At 42.1% G+C, this 26,859-nt stretch overlaps 1 protein-coding gene across 3 annotated transcripts in view; it reads right to left on the reverse strand.

The window, feature by feature from the left end:
- The window catches only part of LOC146494637 (metabotropic glutamate receptor 7-like), a 77,203-nt gene that overhangs the window by 30,430 nt on the left and 19,914 nt on the right, over positions 1-26,859 (reverse strand). For all 3 annotated transcript variants that reach the window (XM_085144545.1, XM_085144544.1, XM_085144543.1), the window contains 4 exons: positions 16,127-16,343; positions 9,024-9,159; positions 8,289-8,443; positions 1,237-1,374 (listed from right to left, as the gene is read on the reverse strand). In XM_085144545.1, coding sequence (XP_085000671.1) covers positions 1,237-1,374; positions 8,289-8,443; positions 9,024-9,159; positions 16,127-16,343 — 646 coding nt within the window. The remainder of the gene's footprint in view (positions 1-1,236; positions 1,375-8,288; positions 8,444-9,023; positions 9,160-16,126; positions 16,344-26,859) is intronic.

A 26,859-nucleotide genomic window follows, 5' to 3' on the forward strand; every position in this document is an offset into this window, starting at 1 on the left:
AAAGGGTGAAATTATGGAAATTATAACAACAAAAATACTACATCTCCTTTTAATGATGATAATCATCATCATCATTATCATCATAATCGAAATATTCACACTCCTACTTAACAAAAAATAAATTAAAAAAACCTGCACCATCAAAAAGGAGACTGAAAGATGATTCCCTCCTCAGTTGTAGCTGCTCACAGGAGACCTCAGTGATGATAATTGGCAATACAGCATAAGTATATAAAGAATGCAGAATATTTCAATAAAATAATGAAGCTCAAAAGCGATCTGCACTGACATTCTAGCCCATTTCTAAGAACATACATTTCTGCCCACACATGACCTTTTTGATTTTCTGAGCTCGGTACAAGCTGCTCAATGGACAGTCTTTGCAGGGGAAAAAAAGCCTGTTGTTAGTATTTAATATTCATAAATATCAACTCGGCTTGCAGTTTGAAAGGAGCCAATATATAGACATTTGTACAGCCATTTTCAGGGGAACTGAAGAAAACATAAAAGGCATTTACAGTCATTTTACAGAGCTTTTGTGAGGCTCACTAAGTGGAAGAGTATTGTCTCTGACACATGATAAAAGACACCAAACAGGCGATTATAAAGGGAAGAAAATCCTTCAGGAAACAGTAATTTGTGTCACGCTGCTATTACCATCATCACGTATGCAAGCAAGATTAATAGAGCATCCCACATCACAGGCATCATCCACATGGATAATAGATGCAGTGCAATGCCTGTCACGCCATTGGCAGGCAAGTTTAGGTAAAATGAGCATGCATCACTGTAAGAAACAAGCCTATCATTAATACTACTAGTACTAAAGCAGAAGACATAGTTTTCTGTCACTTTCCAAGCTAAATAAATTACTCTCTGGCTCAGTTACTGTGCTGAGCTGCCAAGGTGACTGTGTTAAGGGGGGGAATTGAGGGAATATGGGATTAAAGAGTTACAGGACATTAGCCACAAGAGTAGACAGTCTGCAACTGTAGAAAGACACGTGGTGCATTATTTTTCTAATAATAAACTCTGCCTGTCCTGCACCCGCTGGATAGAAACACCTGGTGTTAGACTTTCTGGATACACAGCAGACAAAAAAAACCCCTAAACCCTAATCGTTTACCTGCAGCTTCAAGTGCAAGCAAAAGGTCAAGTTCGAATCAACCGGACGCTGACGCGGGAGAGTGAAACTTTTTAGTATACTGCAGAGATGCTCATTATTGGCACGCGTACCTGTGCATTTTCGGCTGGTATCCTCTTTCTTTGAGGCGCTCAGCAGCTTGCAGTTGAAGTTTTCCTCCCAAAACTCGGCAAACCAGACATTCCTGCGATTGTTCTCGAGGGTGAGTGCAGTAAAGTATTCATCAAACCCTGGAAGAGAGGAAAGAGGAGAATGGCTCAGTTCCGGACCAATTACCAACCAATTCAGGGCTAGAGGAAATGTACTGAAACTTTTAGCTCGGTGGTGGTGGTGCAGTAGTGCTGGTTGCTAGGTGTAAGAACAACACTACTTCATCAAAATTTGACTTTAGTGGTTCCTCTTCCTCTCAAGCCCCGTGGAACTTTAATCACTTCTTTCATCTAGGAAATTACACTAATTAAAAACCAGGATGCGGAATAAATAACGCAGGGATAGTAAGTGATGCCAAAGCCCGCTTCCTCGGGCTACGAGGAGCTGTAGGTGCTGAGCAGGTTTTCTTCACTTCATAAAATCCATTACAACGGAGATGGATTGAAGGCGTGATATATTAACTTAACACATATTTCAGCAGGGCTTTGGTGCCTGTATGAAGAATCATCTTTATGAGAAATAACCTGCGGCAAACAAAAAAAGAAAGCCTGTGTGGTGATTTTTTTTCTCTTTTCTGTGAAACTTTACCACCCAATGTGGGTCAGCGAAGCGAGCTGGGACAAAACTCCCCCGCAAGCGCCATGGTGCAGTCATTTTTTACTGTTGTTTCTGAGCAAAGAGCTTTATCTACAATGGGGTTGAACCAGTTCTGGAATTCTGATAACAATCTGGCTAATTGCTAATGGCCATAGTCACGTCCTTAGTTTTGCTTTTGTTGTCATTTCCCCTGCGATAGACTGGTGACCTGTACCTCGCCTGTCGCTCCGTCGCAGCTGCGATAACCTACAGACCCACTGTGACCCTGCATTGGATAAGTGGAAGAAAATAGATGGATGGATGTTATTTCCCCTTTTGTGCCAGAAAAATCCAGAAATTGTCATTCCAAAAATATTGCTTTTCACTGTTTCAGAGTCTTTTAATTCTTCATAATGCCACATTCGAACATTCAAAATCAAATTGATGCAAAGCCACAGATAAATATCAGTCATTGCCACTGTTAAATGTCAGCATATTTGGCCGACAGGCTGATGTCGTCTGATATATTTTATAGCATCCCAAATGACTGGAGGAGAGTCTGAATTCCCCATTTTAATGTCACTGTGTATCCACTCTTTGATATCCAGTCCCATTGGCTGAGTTGTGGGTAAAGGTAATAATGGCTAATCAGAGCTGAATGACTCAGCTGATTTTCCTTTCAAAGACCATCAATAATGCATGGTGGATTAATAATTTTCTCACTGCCTCCAGAGTGTACATTTGTCCTGGCTAGACCTCCCCTAATTAAAGAAAGCTTCATAAAACCCAGCCTTTCAAATTTCCTCAATTGTAATGATGAGTGGTTATTAGGACTGTGACACTGAACAGAACTTAAAATAGATGGCACATGCTGTGAATATTTCTGTGGTAAATTTTGCATGTCCTTGCAAATGAAGCTATATAATTCCCTTGTTCGCTTCCATTTTCTTCAGGGCAGACTTCTTCAAACTGCAGTTTTAAAGAATAACAGAGTCGTTAATGACATTTCATTTAGACATTAATGATATAAAATGTTAAAATAGTAAAAAAAAAATTGTGTACTATTAAGGTTTTTCTCAAAACCACCATTAAGCGTCGCTTTTGATAATGAGGCAGTGCTTCTGTAATAATTTTAATACCTGTGATGACTTCCAGAGATGAAAAAGTTTACAGTCACTTATTTATGTGTTTGAGAAAAGAAAAAAAAAGTCATTTTATTCTAACTGACTTTAGTTTGGTCTTTTGCAATCCACAGCCAAAGATGGGAACAAGGACACGCTGGTTCTCTGCGGGATGTCAAAAGTCATTCAGAGAGATGTAGGAAATTGTTTGCTGAAGCAGAAATACATGATGCAGAGGGAGGTGAAGTGGGTAGAAAGAAAGTAAATAAAAATATGTCCTTGTTCTTAATAGTCTTTGAAGATTGCAGATTTTTGATCAATATATGTTCAATGATGTTACAGGATTTCTACAGCATACTTTTTTCACTGCAGTCCAATCTGCTCGATGACACGACTGTTAAACGTGAAAGCGATCGTTCACTTTGATCAAACAACAAAGAAATATGATTCTGAAGCATTTTTAGATCTTTTCAGCTCATTACTTGGGTTTTATTATTTTCAATATTAACTTTTGCCTTTGAAGATGAATTCATTTTCATTAAAAACAACAATACACTACCTGTGAGGCCCCCAGGAGTACTCGTGCAGCCGTTAGCAACTAGTGATTGAACACTGAACCAACCTTTGGTTAGAGCCATGATCCTAGAAAAAGGCAATATGCACCATCTGAACTTAATAAGGTTTCACCTTTATGTGACAGAACAGCAAAGACGAGACAGGAAAGTGGGGAAAAAGGTACAGCCAAGGGCCCGGGTCAGAGCCTGCAGCACATGGAATATGTATATGTTATATGAATATGTATAATACACTGTGCTAAAACAATAAAAAAAATTATTGGACCACCATTAAATGTAAGATTTACACCACAGTTGTCCTAAATTAACAGTACTGGTAATTACCCAAATCATTTTTTCATGTTTCTGTGATGGTTAATCTTGCAGCATGTGCAAGCTCTTTAATCAAAATGATATTTTTAAAGCTGAAATATAATTATTGTTGTTATCCATTCATTTTCAAATTTCCTGTTTAACAAAAAGCTCTGTAAAAAAATTGTAAATCACATTATGTTTTGATTAGGTTGCCAAATTACAGTTATTTACTTCCATTCCTGAATAGAAAAATTAGTTTTGAATGTTATGCTTGATTAATTTCTGATGTCTTAGAGAAGTCCAGTGTGCCGGCTCAAATTTGGCTTTATTTCTTGCCAAATATATAATGATAGAATATTTGTGTTTTCTTGTTTTTACGACGGGGGGTACAATAAATGTGTTAAGTGCTGTATGTGTTTCAGAATGTTTCAGTCAGTAACTAATGCATATTTTTAATCTGCCAAACCGTAATCATTTACTCCGTAATATAGCAGTCAACATGTTTGCCTCACATGTAAAAGATCCCAGATTCAAGACTGAGAACAGACACAAACTGGAGGAAGGGTGACAAGCTAGTGTACACTTAGTGCCAATCCAAACCCCTGTAAAATGGGAGGTTGTCAAACAGTAACCCCAGAAAGGATTTCTTTCACCATCAACAAATAACACATAACATATTGCACAGCACAACCTTAACTGGAAATCCTGAAATACGCCCTGTTGTGAAGCTATTGTTTCAAACAGCTACAAGGATAAATGTGCTGGCTGCGCCACCTTTACTTTTCCAAGACCTTATGGATAAATGGGAAAGGGGCTCTTTCTGTCACAATCAATGATAGTGAATGAGTATATATATATGGATATGCTAAATCAATTTCAGTTTGTAATAGTGCCAGAGCAGTACAGTTCAATATGTTATACAGAATGCATATATCTCCCAACTGTGGACATAATTTCCTCCCCAATTTTTCACCAATGTGCCTGAAATGCAAGAGAGAAATTGGCACCTTAACGCATTGCCTTTGGTCATGTCATAAGCTGCAAAAACACCATTCTAATGTATTATCAGACAGAATATATAATGGGGCTGAAAATGGAGATGGACCAAAGTCTGTTATTTTAGGTCTCCCTGGTAGATTCATCCCAATGAGAAAGAGAGGATTGTACTGTATTCTTGCTTATTCTGAAAGGAAGAACCTCTTACTGAAGTAGATTAGTGAGAACGAACCAAGTATTAAAGGTTGGCATAGAGTGTCGTTAGAATATCTCACAAGCATATCACATTCAAAAGCAGACCAATTTGGAAAACCTATTTGAACTGCTCGAGACCTAATGTATCTACCATCTGGCTGCAGAGTTTGTTTGCTAGTTTCTTATCTAAATGTTCTGATAAATGAAGACTGATTATTGTAATTTTTGAGAAGCTAGGATAATGAGTTCTGTTTGTGGTTTATTCACATAAACGTCTTTGTTTATAGATTTCAGAATGGATCCATCCTTTTATTATAAAACTGAAAACAAAACAACAACATATTTTTGAGAAAAATTTGAGGGTTAAGTGTTTAAAATCAAATGCATGAATCCACCGTCTCCTGGTGAGCACTTTAAAATAAGGGCGAAGCTGAAAGTACTTATTCCAATCCTAAACTATCCATCCATCCATCTTCATCCACTTTATCTGAGGCCGGGTCGCGGGGGCAGCAGCCTAAGCAAAGAGGCCCAGACCTCCCTCTCCCCAGCCACCTCCTCCAGCTTATCCGGGGGAACACCAAGGCGTTCCCAGGCCAGCCGAGAGATATAGTCTCTCCAGCGTGTCCTGGGTCTGCCCCGGGGCCTCCTCCCGGTGGGACATGCCTGGAACACCTCACCCAGGAGGCGCCCAGGGGGCATCCTTGTCAGATGCCCAAACCACCTCAGCTGGCTCCTTTCGATGTGGAGCAGCAGCGGCTCTACTCTGAGCCCCTCCCGGATGGCCGAACTTCTCACCCTATCTCTAAGGGAGAGGCCAGCCACCCTTCGGAGGAAGCTCATTTCCGCCGCTTGTATCCGCGATCTCGTTCTTTCGGTCACTACCCACAGCTCGTGGCCATAGGTGAGGGTAGGGACGTAGATCGACCGGTAAATTGAGAGCTTCGCTTTTACACTCAGCTCCCTCTTCACCACGACGGACCGGTGCAGCGTCTGCATTACTGCAGCTGCAGCCCCAATCCGTCTGTCGATCTCCAGCTCCCTTCTCCCATCATTCGCGAACAAGACCCCGAGATACTTGAACTCCTCCACTTGGGGCAGGAACTCATCCCCGACCCGGAGTGGGCACTCCACCCTTTTCCGGCTGAGAACCATGGCCTCAGATTTGGAGGTGCTGATCCTCATTCCTGCTACTTCACACTCGGCTGCGAACCGCTCCAGTGCGAGCTGGAGGCCCTCACCCGATGAAGCCAACAGAACCACATCATCCGCAAAAATCAGAGATGAGATTCTGAGGCCACCAAAGCGAAAGCCCTCCACCACTTGGCTGCGCCTAGAAATCCTGTCCATAAAAATTATGAACAGAACCGGTGACAAAGGGCAGCCCTGGCGGAGCCCATCACCCACCGGGAACAAGTCTGACTTATTGCCGGCAATGCGAACCAAGCTCTTGCAACGGTTGTATAGGGATCGAATGGCCCGTAGCAATGGGCCAGACACCCCATACTCCCGCAACACCTCCCACAGGACACCCCGAGGGACACGGTCGAATGCCTTCTCCAAGTCCACAAAACACATGTAGACTGGTTGGGCAAACTCCCATGCACCCTCAAGTATCATCGAGAGGATGAAGAGCTGGTCCAGTGTTCCGCGACCAGGACGAAAACCGCATTGTTCCTCCTGTATCCGAGGTTCGACTAGCGGACGAACTCTCCTTTCCAGCACCCTGGCATAGACTTTCCCGGGGAGGCTGAGGAGTGTGATCCCCCTGTAGTTGGAACACACCCTCCGGTCCCCCTTCTTAAAGATGGGGACCACCACCCCGGTCTGCCAGTCCAGGGGTACTGCCCCTGATCTCCACGCAACATTGCAGAGGCGTGTCAACCAAGACAGCCCTACAACGTCCAGAGCCTTCAGGAACTCGGGGCGGACCTCATCAACACCAGGGGCTCTGCCACCAAGGAGTTGTTTAACTGCCTCAGTGACCTCGTCCCCAGAAATTGGCGGGTCATTCCCCTCATCCCCAGACTCTGCTTCCTCCTCAGAAGACGCGTCAGTGGGATTAAGGAGGTCCTCGAAGTATTCCTTCCACCGCCTGACAATTTTCTCAGTCGACATCAGCAGCGCTCCGCCAGCACTATACACAGTGCAGGTAGAGCACCGCTTTCCCCTCCTGAGACGCCTGACAGTTTGCCAGAATCTCTTCGAGGCAGTCCGAAAGTCTTTTTCCATGGCCTCTCCGAACTCCTCCCACACCCGAGTTTTTGCTTCAGCCACTGCCCGAGCCGCATTCCGCTTGGCCTGTCGATACCTGTCGGCTGCCTCCGGAGTCCCACAGGCTAACCAAGCCCGATAAGACTCCTTCTTCAGCCTGGTGGCTCCCTTCACCCCTGGTGTCCACCATTTGGTTCGGGGATTACCACCACAGCAGGCACCAACCACCTTGCGGCCGCAGCTCAATGCAGCAGCTTCGGCAATGGCGATGCTGAACATGGTCCATTCGGACTCAATGTCCCCCGCCTCCCTCGGAATGCTGTTGAAGCTCTGCCGGAGGTGTGCGTTGAAGATCTCGCGGACTGGGGCCTCTGCTAGTCGTTCCCAGCACACCCTCACTACGCGTTTAGGTGCACCAGGTCTGTCCAGCGTCCTCCCCCGCCACCTGATCCAACTCACCACCAGGTGGTGATCAGTTGACAGCTCAGCCCCTCTCTTTACCCGAGTGTCCAGAACATATGGTCGCAGGTCTGGTGATACGATTACAAAATCGATCATTGACCTACGGCCTAGAGCGTCCTGGTGCCACGTGCACTTATGGACACTCTTATGTTCGAACAAGGTGTTCGTTATGGCCAAACTGTGATTAGCACAGAAGTCCAATAACAAAGCACCGCTCGGGTTCAGATCAGGGAGGCCGTTCAATCCTAAACTAATGAATGAATTTAAATTTACTTGATAACCAAAAATAAAGGCTTCCTGTGAACACCATTGTTTTCTTATATTGGCTTGCTGTGTAAATGAACAACTGTTGGCAAATTTATGACTCATAAACTCAACAGGTAACAATGACAGCATTGTATTCACAGTATTTAGATTGATATCTTACTTTCTTGCTTTTAGCATTGTTGACTTTGAACTGATGAACAAATTAATCAAGCGATGGGGGGGAAAACACCCTTAATGAGCAAAGCAACGTAACAAAAGATCCGGTGAAGACTGTAATGTGAATATCTGTGTGCCCACCTTTAATGGACGAGCGTTTCGGCAGTATAGTGATTGCTCCCACTGCTACATCCTCAAACTGGTTGATCGGGCTGCTTTTGGACCCCCAGCTGTCAGATCCAATCCACAGGAAATGGCCCACCTGATTGGCTCTCTTGGTGGCATTGAGAACTCCCCTGCAAGAACATTCATGTTCATTAGGAGAAAGCAAAAAAAAGGCATGTGCAATCTAATATCTATTACACAGAGCATCAGCCAGCTTGAAGAAGCTGTTTGGACATTACAGCCATCTCATGCACAGTTCTCCGATTTATCTCATTAAACCTGAGACGACAGCTGTTTTGTGGGTACGTGTTTATCTGTTACTTAAAGAAAACAGACATTTTTTCTGTCTGTTTTCCTTTTTCCTTCACTTGCACATCCACTTTTTAGTCGTTCGAGCTGAATTTGCAGTTACCACAGTAAATGTTTGATTCTGTGTTTCTTTACGTAAACACTACCCATGGGGCATTGTAAATGAAACAATACCTCTGCTGCTTTGTTGTGATCTGTATTCTCGCTTCTCCTCAGAGGCATGCTTGTGTTTGTGTTGTTACAGGTATGTTTGTGTTGCAGACACAGCCCGTGCACATGGTAAATCTGTGCCTCTAGCCTTTCTTCGGGAGCTGCTACTTAGAGATTAAAGACCTCGACATGGCAAATCATCAGCACGCCTGAACAGACATGGGTGAAGCCAGAATGTGCGGCGCTGCTCACCGTATGTCTTCTTCGCTGGCAAAGATGATGACTGCCCGCGAGTGCTGCGTTTCCAGCAGTTGTTGGATGGTTTTGTCGTAATCTTCCAGCTTGGGGTTGTGTGGAATTTTTACAGACTGGGCGATGCAGATTCCACCTTTTTAATGGGAGAGGAGTAAGAAATGATAAGGCCTCTGGGATGATCTCACCCATTCACCCGCTCTTACACAGAGATGTATGCGCACAAACACACAGAAAAAGCCCAAGGTCAAAATATTTGCTTTGTTTTCCTATCCTCTATGAAAATCTCTCCTACATGGAAATTGAAAACAGAGCTGAACACTCTGCTGATTTTAATGAAGCTGTCATGCGTGCTACACAGTCTAGATTATGTATATTCTTACTGTGCCCACAGTAACATTTCACTGTAATCTGCAAACCACAATAGTATGCAATATGAAGCTCACACTGCGCCTTCTAACCGAGCATCAGTCTCAGAGTGAGGGAATTATAAACATATCAGCTATAACAAATCCAATAATCCACACCAACAGGGACATAAAGCTACAGATTTTATATTATGGATTTGGGAAAATCCAGCAGCTTGCCATTGAATTTTCATTTAAAGTCATTATCAAACAACTCTTACTGGAACCTGAACCAATCAGATAGCACAGCTGGCAATAACAAACAGAAAGCATATTAATACAGACAATAAATCACTCTCCGACGGGTCATCACTAATGAGTTTGTACTGGATGGAGGGCGCTGATTGCTTTAGAGACTAACTAATTACAGCAGTTGCTAAATACTTTATTTGGCACAGTATATCATCAGAACTGCCTTTTAGCACATGACTAGATATTGCTTTCTTTTATTCATCAGCCAGTTATTGAGTAGAAAAGCAAAACTATAGCTTTAAAAATAAATAAATACGATTTTTGGCCTACTCTGGTGTGGTAATTACAGGTGTGGAGGATAAGATAACCTCTTAAGCACTTTGGATAAACAGATAATATGATCGCCTGTGCCAGAGAACATCTTAACCACTGTGGCCCTAGACTGAAGCAGCAGCTTTTGTCCCCCGGTGAACAGCAAACGTCTACCGAAACAATTAAAATTTCTCCCACTCAAGGATTTTAATAGTCCGAATAACCTTTTAGTTTGAGTTTCTCTGCATAGTTAGAGAGGTGGAAGGAATCTCTTAATTGCCACTCTCCTCAGCCCCATTACTTTAATATAAACAGCTTTTCGCTGGGAGATCACACGTCTCCAGTCATGGTTTGCTGTGGCAATTTCTGAAGGCAGAAGATAAGAAAATGACAACAGCTAAACCTCCTCTTTACTCTCCATTTTTCTAGTATCAGCAAGCAAAAAATTGTGGATTTTTTTTCTTGATATAAGAAATAATCGAGTATGTGCCAAAAGACCTCTGGGATAGCTGCTGTTATCCTCCCTGCATGGACTAAACTTAAACATGGAGACACTGCCAATGCACTGGCTGTTGCTTAAGGGTTTGTTGTATCCTGTTAAAGTGAAACGTGCTTGATGTCATTTGTGCAGACTAGCCAGCGCTGTTGGTCTCAAAGGAACGGCATTTAAAGCGTTGTTTCAGCAGAGAGATTTCAGATCATTTCAGCCTGAATCTACAGTATGACACTGTATTTGTTATCTTTCTTTCCTTTTTTTTCTCCTCAGGAAGCTCTAGCTCTGTGCAGTGACTGATATTAGCTGCAGCTCTTAGTTCCCAGTTGCAGTGTGGCTGCAGGTACATGGATACATATAGTGACTGCAGGGAGGGGAAAAAAACAAAAGAAAACAGAGAACATACATCTGCTGAAAATCCATTATCTCCATTATAAAAAGAAAAGAAAAAAGAAACCTGGGGGCTTGCGTAAAGAGTCATGATGGTTTAACAGTCTTCAACAGCAATGTACTATAGGTCACAACAGTCAATTATACAGACAGATACCACAGGAGCCACTGATTAAGATAAAGAAGAATTTGGAGCAGATCCCATTTTCAGAAATAAAGAGCACCAGAAGTGAATGTGCTGCAGGCTTGAAACCAGCCTAAAGGCTGCAGGCTGGTAGTTGTGCAACAGTGGTTAAATTATTGAATGGCTGCAGAAACCCTCATCTGTCAGTTAGTGAGATGGTCAGTCAGTTAGTTTGGAAGGCGGGCGCGATGAAACAGCAAGCGTTGTATCGGTGGTTCCACAGTACTGTGCGTTGGGTCGGGCCATTTTCACCTGTCACAGGAAGCCGTGTGGACTTGAAAGAGTCCTCGACTCAAAGAGAGGATTTAAGCGAGAGGAGAGCGTGTGTCTGTGTGATGTGAGACAGATAAATGTCAAGTTCTGAGAGAAGAAAGTGTCTTATTACAACTAATTGAAGTCAATTCAAGAAAGAGGACTAGAGATAGAGATGGAGGTCTTTTAAGCTGTCGTTTACGGTCGGTGAGTGAGGACGGGAAGGGGATTTTTCAAAAATATATCAAAAGACTCGAAATTTCTTGAAGTCAAAGTGAGGTGAATTGGTTTGTGACATTGAAAGCTTTACCTTATTCACTTATTCGTTTACCTATAATCCAACGACATCATAATAAGATTATATACACCATGAACCTGTACCCTCTGCTCCAACTATGATTAATATGTCAAAGTCAGCTTAATGATAATGATGGCTAAATTCATCAGGCCCTTGGAAGTTCTGCGCTTATCTGTCTGAGTGCCATAGGTCATGCACTGCATTAACTGCTTCAATTATTCATCCTCACTGCCCTCAGTTCTGGAAATGCACTGCAGGGTGAGGAATCCAGCATTGCCATTTTGCTTGGTGAAATATAAATCCCTTTAAATTAGAGGCTCTTGATGGATTCGACCCCCCGCGTGACTACTCAACACCCTGCAAACCTGAACCCCCAGGGGATCTATAATGCTGCAATTATATTTATCACTTCGATAGTCAAAAGGAAGGCCCTCTTCCCCCCAGTCTCTCTGGCTGAACACTTGGGTGTACATCACTATGGACTGACAAACAGCTGACATTCACGTGCTACATCTTTGTGTCCTTCTTAATCCAGCGTGCTTTTTCACTGCTGGTCTGGGACTTGGCAAAGTCAGAGAGTCCTGCGAAAGTACTGTGGTCTATTTTATGACCGGTTTCATCCCCGGTCTCCTGCTATAGCTAAATATGAGTCCTGTCCTTAACAGGCCAATTTCTCCTCCCTCGCAACTCAGACTAGATGTAAAACTCATTGTGCTGGCAACTTACTGCGATCAATTCCACAGTGATACTTTGTGGGAGGTTTTCCTGAAATGCAAGTCGTTTTATCAAATGGGAAAACTAAAACCCATCGCTCTGGCTTGAGTCCAGACAGACAGGAAAGTACAAACTACAGTTATCTCTGCCAACTTCACCTGGAGCCAGGATGAAGGTGCACAATAAGATAGTGCCTGCAGAGGAGAGAGAAAGTAGAACAAAAAAAAAAAGAAACAAAAAAAAAGAAGGAGAGGAAAAAATTGAAGAGATCAATACAGGCTGGCCATCACTCTAGTCTCAGCTTGGGGTAATGGGCAGCCATATTGCATTAGTCCGCTAGATAGTTCTCCTTGAAGTGGTGAAGCGAGAATCCTACTAATGCATCTGACATTTCAATGCAACCAAACACGGCAGCCACAAAGAAATTTCTCAAGGCCTCGCAGATCAACTTGCACGGATGCTGAAACAATATCCACCCAGCAATGCTGTTGTTGTTGTTGTTGTGCAGCTCTTAAAAACAAAAAAAACTAACTGTATTTCCTCAAATAAAACCCACTTGCTATCTCCGATCAAGGCCGGGGGGGTGTGGATCACAGAAACAAATAAATATAGCCCCTTAATACAGGCCAGGAAATGAAACAATCCCCTCTGCCTGAAAATGTTTCGCAACACGGCTGCTAAGAAATTAAACAATTGCAGGAAGTGTTACGTTTCAGTGTCCTCAGGGAGTGTGTCAGGGAGGATCCAGGTTTGCAATATGAAGGTTTTCCATGGAAGCTACAATGTTATGCATGTTAGTTGTTTTTTTTCTTCTATTATATTTACAGTTCATTTGCTCATGCTGTGCGTCATTAAACACCGTGTGAAATTAGCAGAGCACGAGTGCATTTGGTAGTTGGATTGATCACCATCCTCGTTTTGACACACATCGATGTGTTGAGGGCAAGCGGGATCCTCCAGGCTTAAAAGGCAAAGCCAACCCAGAAGTGCCGGAGACTACAGTTCCTCAAATAGCCACTTGAGGCTGGATCCAAATGCAAGTCAGCCCCCAAAGACTCCCACGTGCACACGACAGCCTGTTACAAAAAATGCTTTTAGTCGGCACTGCTAATTTTCCTGTTCATGAAAACTGTACGGGGGGTACATTTTTAATAACTCACCAGAGTAAATTTTATGAGAGCCCAAAGTTATGCATTATTAGAGACGTTTCCGCTTTGAGTGACAGGCAGATGGGAAACGGCTATAGCTGCTAGCTGTCTGCTGCTCATCAGCTCAGCTCCGTTGTCTGGAGCACTTTTAATACAATTATCTGACTAATCTTGTTTGCTGTGTGGCTAATTGTACCAAAAGACCACTGACGATGCCTGTGCTGTAGTATTTTGTTAATTTTATTGTTAATTTCAAATTAAAGCATTGTAGTTTTTTATATGCTAGGTATCTGTTCAATGCATCCTTAAATACAACTTTCTAACCATCCAAAAATAAACACTTTTAGCTCTAAAAAGTTGGCAGCCCATTGTTTATGGATCTGTGCATCAGAGTGATGCTCTACTTGTTGTTAAAGCAAAATAAAAAGTTTAACAGATAAACTCAGGCAATCTTGTTGATTTAATTTAAGACTGAGTCACTGCTCGCCACAGTATTAAGAGTGTAATGCAGTAACTTTAACAGGGCAAGTGGGAGAAGATTGGAACGAGGCTTAGTACCTAATCATGATCACTTATAGAGATGAAATGGAGGATATTAGAAACTAAGGCCTGCCTCTAACTAAGGCCTGCCTCTAACAAAAGCCTGTTACGTCCTGAAGTTGAGGTAAATAAAGAACCCGGTGATTATTTAGGATATATAGTCAGCCATTTAGAATAATTCTTATTTAATTCAATACCTTTCCGGTTAGTCCTGGTGCAGAACCGGTGCCCCTGAATGAATTCTGTGACTGTACATTCACGCTATTACATAATTAATGTGTTTATTAAAGATAAGATGCCTTGGGTACTGGAAGCTTTCTGTCATAGGGAATAATTCCCATTTGTGTATGAATACAAAATACTGCAAAGCGACTGGAGCTCAGTTGCAACAGTGTGACTGAACAACAATGGCTTATAATTCCATAGCCCTTATGTAGCTGTTAGAGAGTCATAATATTATCACAGTGTTTACTGCTCTTTGCATAAGAATAAAGGAGACATCAGTAGGAAATGAGAAAACTAGCGGGAAGAAGCTGTGTTTATCTCAGGACACTGTTTAGGATAAATTTAATATCCACAATGAGTCTTAAATCAGGTCTTTTTCCTATTTGTTCCTATTCAGGCTAATTTCTCTCTCTCTTACTTCTGCCTCTGCCCCGTCTCTCTGTCGATGCATATTACGCAGGCACAAACAGCTTCTTAAAGTTTTAATGAGTGATCACACTGGACATGAATGCACACAGATAAAATATTCATGCATGCTGGACTTCTGATCGATGCCTGTGGGACATCATTAGCTTTGCTCATTTTAGAGGTTTCTGTGCATTAGTCTATTAGAAGAAGAGACAGAGATCACTCCCTTCAAAATGACAGGAAATGGACTGGGATCTATAGAGGTGAGAAGCAGCAAAGTACTTCTGCGGCATGGCTGTGTCCTATCATGGATGAAGGGTAATTTTTCCCAGACCTGGGTGACATTCATCTTCTTTGCACAAAGGAGAAAAAGGCAGAGAAGCTACAAAAAGCCCAGCTGTTGTTACTTCTTGTGCATTAAGATCTTCCTGCAATCATTCAGCATGTTTGTTTGAATACGCAGGGCACTGAAAATGTGGAGTAATGTACCCTTGACCTAATTTCACACACAAACTGCAGCAGCAACTGCAGAAAATCTCTGCAGACCCTATAAAGCGCAGCACAATAAACTCAATTTTTTGATAAAGCTAGTTGACCCGTTGTACTGTATAGCAACTGAGCATCTCCTGGCGACAGTAACGACCGCTGCTTCACACAGACCGCTATGTGCCAACAACAGCAGCAATGTGGAAAAAGCTGGTGAGTCACGCGTGTGCACAATTTTCAGCCCAGTTACAGCCAGAAACCACCTCACCTGTGTGAATGCAAAGCTCTGCTGTAAGATCCTAACCTCTCTGGACACAAGTCCAAACATAATCACCTGTTTACCCAGCAAAAGGATTACCGTGGCTTTAAACAATCAGAACACAACAAACAAAGCTGTTTCTAATAGGGAACTTTATCGACCATTAATTTTCTTTGTAATTATATGGCTTTTGTGAGAACAGCCTAAAAACGTTCAAGAAGCTCGACTCCATTTTCTAAGCAGACTGAATATCTTAAACCTCTCTGCTACATACAGACCAGAGCGATTCGAGCTGACTACTCAGAGAGACTTTATCACTTCCAGTGGTAAAAAACAAACAACAAAAAAAAAAACCCCACAAAGGCAGAATATAAAACAAAATTCTCCCAAATGACCAGTTTCCGGACTATTCTCTTTTCTCCTCTTTGGATAAAGTGAACATGTAAGACATGTATTTTCAAACAATACCCTTTCTGCTTCAGCAAAATACTCAATGATTGAATTTAAATAAGAGTAAGATGTGTTCAGGCTTTCCTCATTACTGTGACGCGGCATCTTCTCTACAAGATGTTTCTCTGTCTACATTTCTAGTAACACTCGACAACTGGCTGGGGAGAGAAAGCAGAAGTTGCCAAACAGATCAATAATTCATCCACCCAAAACAGATTTTATAATGAATTGGAAAGGCAAAACTAATCATCTTCTGGGTGGGTGCAAGTGCGTTTTAAAAATTGTAAATACACATTTCAGAAAATAATTCAAACTTAACTTTGTGGACGGGTCACCTTTCTTTACCTGCTTCTTTGGAGAGTTGTGTGAAAGCCTCCACTCCCTTCTCTCCATAGCTGCCCTCCGAGGCGATGGTGGAGACGTAAGTCCAGTTCAGCGCTAGGATAATGTCCACCATGGCCTGGGCCTGGAACGAGTCTGGCGGAACCACCCGAGAGAAAAAGTCATAGCGTCTGTCATCACTCAGCTCCGGGGCCGTTGACGCGTAGCTGATCTGCGGGATCTTAAAGAGAAGAAGTGCGGCTGTTATTGTGGTGCAGCAGCAAAAGGTAGTTTCCGTGGTGACTACTCGGACAAATCACATCTTTTGAATGACTGTGTTTGAAATTGCGCACTATTTATTGTACGGTGCACTACATTTGCTCTCTGTCATTTTATTTAAGTGCTCTCAATTTAGCATTCAAAGTGTGAAATGTATGCGCTATATGCCCTCGGCTCGGCGCTCTGAAAAAAAAATCCCGCAGTGGAACGCAGTAAGAGTATGTTTTTCTACCATTCCCAGAGACTGATAGAGTGTTTACCCGGGTCAGCCGTATTTTGAGGCTAAACTGCCTCGAGATGGGTGAGAAGACTTTATGTCTTTGAAAACTAAATACAAAGCAACTTCCAGCAGCAACACTTACTAAGAAAACTGGAGGAGAAACAGCTCTATAAGAAGACAAGCATCTCTAAGGCTTACTACACATCATCTGTTTAAAGCATACTTAGTTTAAATATTACTTTAAGCCAAAGGGGATCTTTATTCTTAGTGTTCTTTAACACTACCCATTCTGTCACAAATGTTTGCAAAGGCAGAGTCTGCCGCTTAAATTTTATACACCTGCAGCAATGGGACTGAAAATATCTGGTTCCAACGGTTCAAACTAGTCTTTAAATATCTTAAACTGAGCCTTGGGGCAGCACCTGAGTTGTCAGCTTAAGTTAAGTTTTCTGATTGGTTTAACTCTGCAAGCAGAACGTTTAAAGAGTAGGTGGGTGGGACTGCTGGCTTACATACAAGAGTAGAAAAACCTTAAACTGATTGGTTGGGGCAGTCTGAAGTTTTTGGGTCGTCTGATTTACTTGTACATACACTCAACTCATTGTCTGTGACTTTGGTCATGTTAAATAATAAGTTCCACCAATATAACAGCATATCTATGATAGAAAATGAAGGAAAACATAATAGCAAACCTTTAGCTAACACAGTGGCTAATGCAGAAAAATGTAAACACTGTTCATCTCCTTTCACTGTGTCATAGCCAGATGTTGATCAGTGTTTTTGACAAATTGGGGTGTAAAATGAATGAGCATTTTATTTTCCTTATATTTCATATTACCTCATCAACTGATCAAGTACATATTCACATTATGCAATATTTTACAAGGCCTATATTGGGTCTATTACCCAGGCCATATGCAGAGCTCTCACTTTCAACTCTTATAGCATATCAATGAAGACTTATTGCAGAAAATGCCTTTGCAGCACTTTTTATAAAACAGCAGCACAGATTGTACTCTGTAACACTTACCCCTTAATAAGACCTTAATCTGTCTCCATCATCCTTTAGCATAGCCAAATTTAGAACTTAACGAACTCAATATACCTGTGCTACAGACCTCATCTATGCACATAGAAAGACAAGTTTTATTTCATTTCTAGAGCCTTCTAGACTTTCAATCACATCCTAAGGCCTTTCTCAGTGAAGGAAGTAAGGTATCATGCACCAAAAAAAAAAAAATACAAATAAAAAAGATGACTCAAAAACCTGGAGTTAAAATAAATCCATCAGGTGCTTTTCTTTTCTTTTCCAGTTGTCTAAGGGATCCTTCATTGTGAAAGCCCTGTTTACAAATTCAAGAATGGACTTTAATGTTCAGATTATTAAGGTTTTTATGCTGAATGGACAAGAAACATGTTATTTAAAACTTGCAAACGGTGCTTTCATTCTGCCTCATTGCACTCGTGCTACATCCGGTCTTAATGGGTTAAAGAAAGCAACATAATCACACTTAATTATCACCCCAATCTACGCAGCTACTGTGCAATTTAGTGAATGAGCAGATAAATAAGAGTGTCTCAGAAGAACATATAACTGATTCAGTAAGGTCAAGCTCTTTACAAAGATGCAAGATAGTCATTTTTCCAAATGTTTAGAAAAAGGTTAATAGTCTGCAGGTGTTCTCTGAGTACCCTTTGAGTGTTTCAGATTTTGATGGAAACTCATTCTGTCAGTCCACCACTTTGGTCCAGAATTACCTATTAAAATTAAACAATTTTATGCCATGAAACTTTTCACAAGGCTGCATGGTTCACACGTCAAACATTTCAACTGTCCAGTACTTTGATTATAACCAAATACTTTCATCCTGACGGTATTCCTGGAATAGACTTTATGTTAGGGCTGGGCGATATGGCCTAAAATTCATATCGCGATATAAGCATGTGTGGTAACAATATATATCGTGATATATTCTTTTCTTCTGTATAATGTATTTTCCACACTATAAGGCAAACTTAAAATCCTTTAATTTTCTCAAAAATCGAGAGTGTGCCTTATGTATGAATTCTGGTTGTGCTTACTGACCTCGAACCGATTTTGGCGTGCAGAAATCTGTTAAAAAATGTTTTAGTACAACTTTGGCCACACTGCTTGATGGATTGTCAGAGCATCACGGCTGCCGTAGTGAGGAGCTTCACGGGGTAATCTGGGTCCAAAACCCCGTCCATCAGGTCCCAAAGTCAAACGAACACTGAGAGTTAAAAACGGTCTAAATTCTTTAATCTTTAATAAAATCTTCAGCTTTGCTGCTTTACCATGTGTAACAATTAAGTTTAACATCCAGGAATCCATGAAAACAGAAGTTATTAAATTTAACGGAGTTAGAAGTTAACAGGAAGCTAGCTCGCTAGTTTCCACCTAAACATTTCATACCATGTTCTGACTGAGAGATTTTTGAAACTAATTAAAACGTACAGCTCTGCTACCACTTCCGACATAAATGAAGACCGAAAACTAAACAGCAGTGGCGTTTGCAGGGTTACTGAATCTGGACTACCTGATATATAATGTGATTGCTAGAGACACAGCTATGTTAGCATAACATTAGCACAGTGAAGCTGGAGGATGAACGCCAACTTTTTTTCCACTTGATAAAAGTTAACATGAGGGATTCTGGTGGTTAGGGACAAATGCAATCGCATAGCAGGATGCTATACACGGGCCAAACTTCAGTCAGGAGAACAACTGAGATTATTCATCCACAACACAAGGTTAGTTATTAATAAACTGCAACAACATGGGAACAGAACAGCTGCGAGAGAATTCAACATTAATGAATCAACGTTACGGAAGTGGAGGAAGCGCAGTTTTTGGCTTTCCCCATATTTCAAAAGTGCTTCATCTCTTTGCTATGACTGTCGGCATAATTTGCAGATGATAATGGTTGTAGCCACTGGGATGCTTTCGACCATTCTTTCGACCAAAACAGGCGCAGCTTGATGACATCATCAACATGCGCTATTGCGATAGAGATTTTTACTATACCACTCTATCGTTGGCCAAATTTATGTCGTTTCTATTGTATATGGTTTATATCACCCACCCCTACTGTATGTGTGTTCAGACAGAAAATGAAGTCACTTTTAAAGTCACTGCAAGGACAAGAGTGTGCACGAATTTGTCTGGAAAGATGCAAATTGATGCCAAGACACATCAGTGTGTAATAATGGAAGTCTGTGCATAACCCAGGGATTTAAATGGGGTGGGAAAGAATGGCAGAATGGGAGAGCAGAAAAAACTTTCACAGACACACGCAGTGCACCCAGTGTTAGCTGTAGCTGTGCATCTGGCTGTTTGGGGTGAATAAACACAAATAATCCAGCTGTTAAATTTGCACAAATGACACGAAGCGACGCTTTGCTTGAAAACAGTGTTTCTCTTCTATTCACATGAGCTGTATTAGCTACTAAAAAATCCAAACTCCTCAGACAACAAAGGGATCTAGTGTTTAGCCAGTGTGTTTCGGGTTTTGCCACCATAACCACATCTGCTGTCACTTTTAGGTTAAAAATGCCCCCCTCCCCCTCCGCTTCCATTAGACAGGTGGGTGCACAAGCAGGGACATACAGCATGTCCTCTTGAACCCAGTGAAGTAGCCCATTACGCAGTCCATTAAAAGCAGTGTGTGAATGGCATTCATTTCTGTTAGCGTGATCAAAAGCAGTCGGACACTGGGGAAACACAAGAATGAGGACACTGCGGCTCGCTGATGAGAATGCTTCAATTCACACAGTGTGAGCTATAGCTCTGACCCACAACTCACAGAGGGTCAGTCGCACAAAACTGACAAATGGAGGACCAGAGGTGGGGGTTAGACTCAAGGTAGCTCAATATGTTTCGAGCAATAAACAAATAAACACATAAAAAGAAGAAATCAGCCAATTCCAAATTTAAGTCAATGTATAAGCAGGGAATGCTGCTGCATCACAAGTCAGATACTACCAAATCCGCCTAAATTGAGTGTACTGGGTTAAAGATGAAGTACAACAAAGTAATGGAAAAGCAAAAGCAACAGTGATTTGAATTTAAAAAGGCTCTTCTTCCTGAAAGTGAAGCACCTACAGTGGGGCAAAAAAGTATTTAGTCAGCCACCGATTGTGCAAGTTCCCCCACTTAAAATGATGACAGAGGTCAGTAATTTGCACCAGAGGTACACTTCAACTGTGAGAGACAGAATGTGAAAAAAAAATCCATGAATTCACATGGTAGGATTTGTAAAGAATTTATTTGTAAATCAGGGTGGAAAATAAGTATTTGGTCACCTCAAACAAGGAAAATCCCTGGCTCTCACAGACCTGTAACGTCTTCTGTAAGAAGCTTTTCTGTCCCCCACTCGTTACCTGTATGAATGGCACCTGTTTGACCTCATCATCTGTATAAAAGACACCTGTCCACAACCTCAACCAGTCAGACTCCAAACTCCGCCATGGCCAAGACCAAAGAGCTTTCGAAGGACACCAGGAAAAGAATTGTAGACCTGCACCAGACTGGGAAGAGTGAATCTACAATAGGCAAGCAGCTTGGTGTGAAAAAATCAACTGTGGGAGCAATCATCAGAAAATGGAAGACATACAAGACCACTGATAATCTCCCTCGATCTGGGGCTCCACGCAAGATCTCATCCCGTGGGGTCAAAATGATCATGAGAACGGTGAGCAAAGATCCCAGAACCACACGGGGGGACCTGGTGAATGAACTGCAGAGAGCTGGGACCAAAGTAACAAAGGTCACCATCAGTAACACACTACAACGGCAGGGAATCAAATCCCGCAGTGCCAGACGTGTTCCGCTGCTGAAGCCAGTGCATGTCCAGGCCCGTCTGAAGTTTGCCAGAGAGCACATGGATGATACAGCAGAGGATTGGGAGAATGTCATGTGGTCAGATGAAACCAAAGTAGAACTTTTTGGTATAAACTCAACTCGTCGTGTTTGGAGGAAGAAGAATACTGAGTTGCATCCCAAGAACACCATACCTACTGTGAAGCATGGGGGTGGAAACATCATGCTATGGGGCTGTTTTTCTGCCAAGGGGACAGGACGACTGATCCGTGTTAAGGACAGAATGAATGGGGCCAAGTATCGTGAGATTTTGAGCCAAAACCTCCTTCCATCAGTGAGAACTTTGAAGATGAAACGAGGCTGGGTCTTCCAACATGACAATGATCCAAAACACACCGCCTGGGCAACAAAGGAGTGGCTCCGTAAGAAGCATTTGAAAGTCCTGGAGTGGCCTAGCCAGTCTCCAGACCTCAACCCCATAGAAAATCTGTGGCGGGAGTTGAAAGTCCGTGTTGCTCGGCGACAGCCCCAAAACATCACTGCTCTTGAGAAGATCTGCATGGAGGAATGGGCCAAAATACCAGCTACTGTGTGTGCAAACCTGGTAAAGACCTATAGTAAACGTTTGACCTCTGTTATTGCCAACAAAGGTTATGTTACAAAGTATTGAGTTGTATTTTTGTTATTGACCAAATACTTATTTTCCACCCTGATTTACGAATAAATTCTTTACAAATCCTACCATGTGAATTCATGGATTTTTTTTTCACATTCTGTCTCTCACAGTTGAAGTGTACCTCTGGTGCAAATTACTGACCTCTGTCATCATTTTAAGTGGGGGAACTTGCACAATCGGTGGCTGACTAAATACTTTTTTGCCCCACTGTATTTGGAACATTTGATAGGGTTCTATCTATCAGTGCTGCTGTAGTAATACCGTTGAGTCAAAAGGTGTTATAGGTTTGTTGAATCACGTCCTATCTCCGCTCCAGCTGGGACCAAAAGCTTCTTGAACATTTGGCTCTCAGGAGCTTTTTGCTGCAGGGAAACATTTAAGATGGCAATGTCTTTTTACTTTGTCTCAGGCTTGCACCCTGTTGATATAATTTCTCCACTCCCGATGTCACAGGAATTGCAGCGCAAACATTCGCACGTTCAGTCGGTCCTTTTTTAATTAGCACTTTGACCTCCAGGTAACAAAAGTGCAAAACCCTGATTGAGGAAAAGCTTGGTTGCTGAGATTAAACCTGCTGAAAGTATAAACAGATGCTGACAAGATTGTAACACCTTTCAATTTTCCTATCTGGCGGTTATTAATTTAGCTCCCTGTATGAAATAAGTGGATTAAATTAAAATCTTAACTTGATTATCTTTCTCAGTAGATTAGAAGAAACAGAGTTTCACGTTCCCACTTTGGTCACAGTTACGTGACCGATTCTCAAATCCGTCAAACAAATAAGCTCTCGTTGCAACAAATTGCAGCAGATTTGAATGTCTTTAGAGACGCTGATAATGCAGACATAATCAGGCAAGGAGAACAGATATTTCATCAACACTTTTGAATTGTTTTTCCGCAAATGTCAATCTGGAGTAAAAGATTTGTTTTCCCTCAGTCCTTCCATCTAATTTGCTTTTATCTATATTGCACTTGATACTTTTTGTGAGTCGCATGTTTCAATAAGACATTTGACGCTATTACATGTGAAAGATGACAACATTCATAACGACGTCTTTTACGCTACAGTGCCAACAAGGTGAAAAGATGACGCCGATGCCTGAAAGCAGTCTGTGTCGATGACAACTACAATAACCATGAACTGATCATGAGCAACTAAAGTCAGGCCAAGAAAGAATGATTAATGATGCCCCCCTTTCAGTATCACAATTACCCAAAGCTGATGTCTGGCACCTGTCATCTGCAGTATAGATCAAGGGAAGGATTGCTGAGGGTAATCGTTGGCTTGCTCTTGAATGTATCTGGGCTGACAGGATCGATGGAGGGAAAACACAGAGGTCTGTTATAGGGGACACTGTTTTATTGATTTACCACCACAAAGTGCCGTAGCCGCCCTGAATAAAAATCTGTTGGTGGAGCTTAACGAAAGTAGAGGGGGAAAAGAGAAGAAAAGGAAGGCAGAGACTGAAGGTGGGAGGTGGGAGGAGGGTGATAATCTGCTTACTGACATTAAATGAGAATTTCAACCTGGGTGTTTAAGTGGAGAGGTGACTAAGCGAGGTTGTGTAAAGGTTAGGCGCATTCACAGTTAGTGGGAATGCCAGGTGAAGTTAATTAGAGCACCGTGGCCTTTCGCTTGAATTTTCACATACGGCAGCCCACAAGCACCACGGGCAGCTCTAAAGAAAGATGAGAGACTGTAATGTTTGTGCTTAAACTGTCCTGCTCTGCTAATGTGAAGGTGATAATTCTAATGAGCTGAGAGCAATTCTTGCAGATGCTGCTAGCTGCATGGTCTCTCTCTCGTGCCACAATTTGTGATTATTTGAAGAGAAATGTGCAGCATATGGCACAGCACGACTCTCAGGCGGGGTAATGGCAAACATCTATCCCTGAAGATATGAAGGGACACGTATCCTTCTGTACAAAACAGAGGGCTATAACAGTCCCTGGATTCTAAACTAAAAACAAGGGCCATCTTTCAAAGTCAGAATTTCTCTTAAAAAAAACAAAAATGAGACTCTGACTCCATCACTCAAAAATTAGGCACAGAACACTGGAATATTGTCCAGGCTGGGCTTTCTATCCATTAATCCAAGAGCAACTCTCAAAAACACAGCTCCAAATAAACTGTGAGTGACACGGCTGAAATGTTTCCCATGGATGGCTCTAACTGGAGCAAGGGCATCCAGGCAATTCTTGTTGCAGGAATCCCTGTGCCTCTATTTGCTGCATGATTAGCTTCTAAGTATATCTTGACATCAGTCAGCTCCACTCGGCTGTTGGTAACAATTCTCCACAGTGATGGCGGAAATGACAGCGGGTTCTGACAGACTGAACTCTAACCCCATGCTGTCTGAGGCTGAGCGCCAACACACAGATTGTCCACATGACACCAGCGCAATCACATGCAAACTCTGAGCATGATCCTCCAAACTAGCCAACCAAAAAGCTACACACCCTGGCCGTAATAGAGCAAATAATTGCTGCCAGAAAAAAAAAAAAAACATCTCTCATCACTAGATTTATTTGTAGCGCCACTGCCCGGCGTTGTAAAACAACGATGGTCGATATTCTATAAACAAAATAATGCAGCACTATAAACAGGCCTGTAAAGATATTGAGCTGTTATCAAGTTTTACAACTTTCCCGCTAAATCAAGTCTCGAAAGCTGTGGTGCATGGCGGGCGGGGTCGGGAGGGGAACACACAGACATGGGTTTGTATTCAGACAGCAGTGCCATTTGTAAGCAGGGCAGAGGTAATGACTGTGTCCATACATGCAACCTCAGGCTGGGCTTTGGTAATCTCTCTTTACCAGAGCGTGGCACTGCCAGCACAGCCGAAGAGGCAGGGAAGGAAGGGTGGGGGGAACTGACAGCTTTCCCTCCCTCTATCTGTCACCCTCTCCCCCTCTTTCTTCCTGCCCATCTGTGTCTCTCATTCTCACTCAAACTCTCCTTTTGTGAAGGCTCTGTCTCATCAATGTGCCCCCATACAACCTGTAACTCTCAGTCTCGCTCCCTTGTTCTCCGCCCCTTGGTGTATTTCAAACCCGCTGAAGGGAGACGAGTGAGTTTCATCTTCCTGTGCGTCTCTTCCTCCCTGTCGGCTGACACGCCCATACAGATGATCAGCAGACACTTCCTGCCCAGAGAGGTTCTTAGGCTGCCAGTTTCCCCCCAAGCCGAGACAATCTGCCTTCAGTCATTTGCTCGAATGCCAGCCAACTTTGCCCTTCGTGGTGTCCTTCGTCCTCCTCTTTCCATATTTTTTCATTTTAACCCTCGCTCCAAAATTCTCCCACATACAATTAATTTGCAAAAGCAAATAGAACTGCTGGGATTTTATCTTTACAATTTCTATCAGCAATGCATCTGCAAATTTGTCAGTACCAAAGCAAAATCAGAATGTAGAAGGTTCACTGGGAGGTCATTTCATTCACAGCAAATGCTGTGCCAACTTAAAGAGACTATTCTTATAATGATAATGTTTATGAAACGTCAAGTGTCGACATTAAAGTTGACACATTAAACATTTGTTTGTTTATACATTTAGCAAATATCGACAATTAAAATAGAATTTGTGTATATTTGAAATTGTGTTTCAAAGTCTGATATTCACTCTCCCATTAGCTCAGGTTTTGGTCTCTACCAAGTATGCTGCTATGCACCAAAGAAAGTCTCTTTAATGAGTCAGTCACACTAAAGTTAAAATAGGACATTTAAAGCTCAATTCAATTTCAATTCAATTTTATTTATATAGCGCCAAATCACAACAAATGTCGCCTCAAGGCGCTTCATAGATACAGAGAAAAGCCCAACAATCATATGACCCCCTATGAGCAAGCACTTTGGCGACAGTGGGAAGGAAAAACTCCCTTTAGAAAAACTCCCTAAACTCCTTTTAGCTCATAGTTGCTCAGACTGAGAGGGCAACAACCACAACCTCTGGGTGACCACTTTTGATCACAAAGCAACTGGTCAAGTCATCTGATGAAAGTGAACCGGACTCCAGACAGTCTCAGTCCAACTCTGACTGACTGCTATCGCACTCAAGCAGACTGGCAAAGATAATCGCTGCCTGGAAACCGCTGTCTAATTTATAAACGAGACAGATTGCTAAGACGTTTTGATCAGTCACTTGTGTCTCTTTGCAACAGAGATTTAACTGGTTTGGAACTGATTGCATTCTGACTTTATTCTTATATAAAAGCACGGTTGCCAAGCATTTATGTCATTTTGCAGTTAAATTAGTGTCCTGCTGCGACTGTGTCACTATTTGTGGAAGTATTTATGAATTTCTGATTCATATTTATGATTTTATGGATGGACTATAAGTATAAGCAGTTGATTTTTGTGTAAACAAAAAATGAAACATAATTTCCCTGGAGATTAATGAAGTATTCTGATTCTGATAAATAGATGTCAAAAGATTTGCAACAGACGGGAACAGATTTGCAATTTTTGCCTGTTTTTTGTAGATAATGTAATTTCAAACTTGAACCCATTCAATTGCAAACTGATAGCAATTGAATGGATTTTAAATGAATGGGTTGAATGGGTTGAATGGAGTCAATAGATTTGCTGACTCCATCTGTTTTTAGCCACTTAGAAGACGGAAACTGACTGCGAGCGGTCACAGACCTGATCCTTGTCTCCAAAGCAACTATTTTGAATGCAGCGAGATCACAAGTGCGTTGCACAATAGAAATCATTTTGACCGTGTCTAATCACTGTTTAC

The sequence above is a fragment of the Neolamprologus multifasciatus genome, chromosome 20 (assembly GCF_963576455.1).
Source record: "Neolamprologus multifasciatus chromosome 20, fNeoMul1.2, whole genome shotgun sequence".
NCBI lineage: Eukaryota > Metazoa > Chordata > Actinopteri > Cichliformes > Cichlidae > Neolamprologus > Neolamprologus multifasciatus.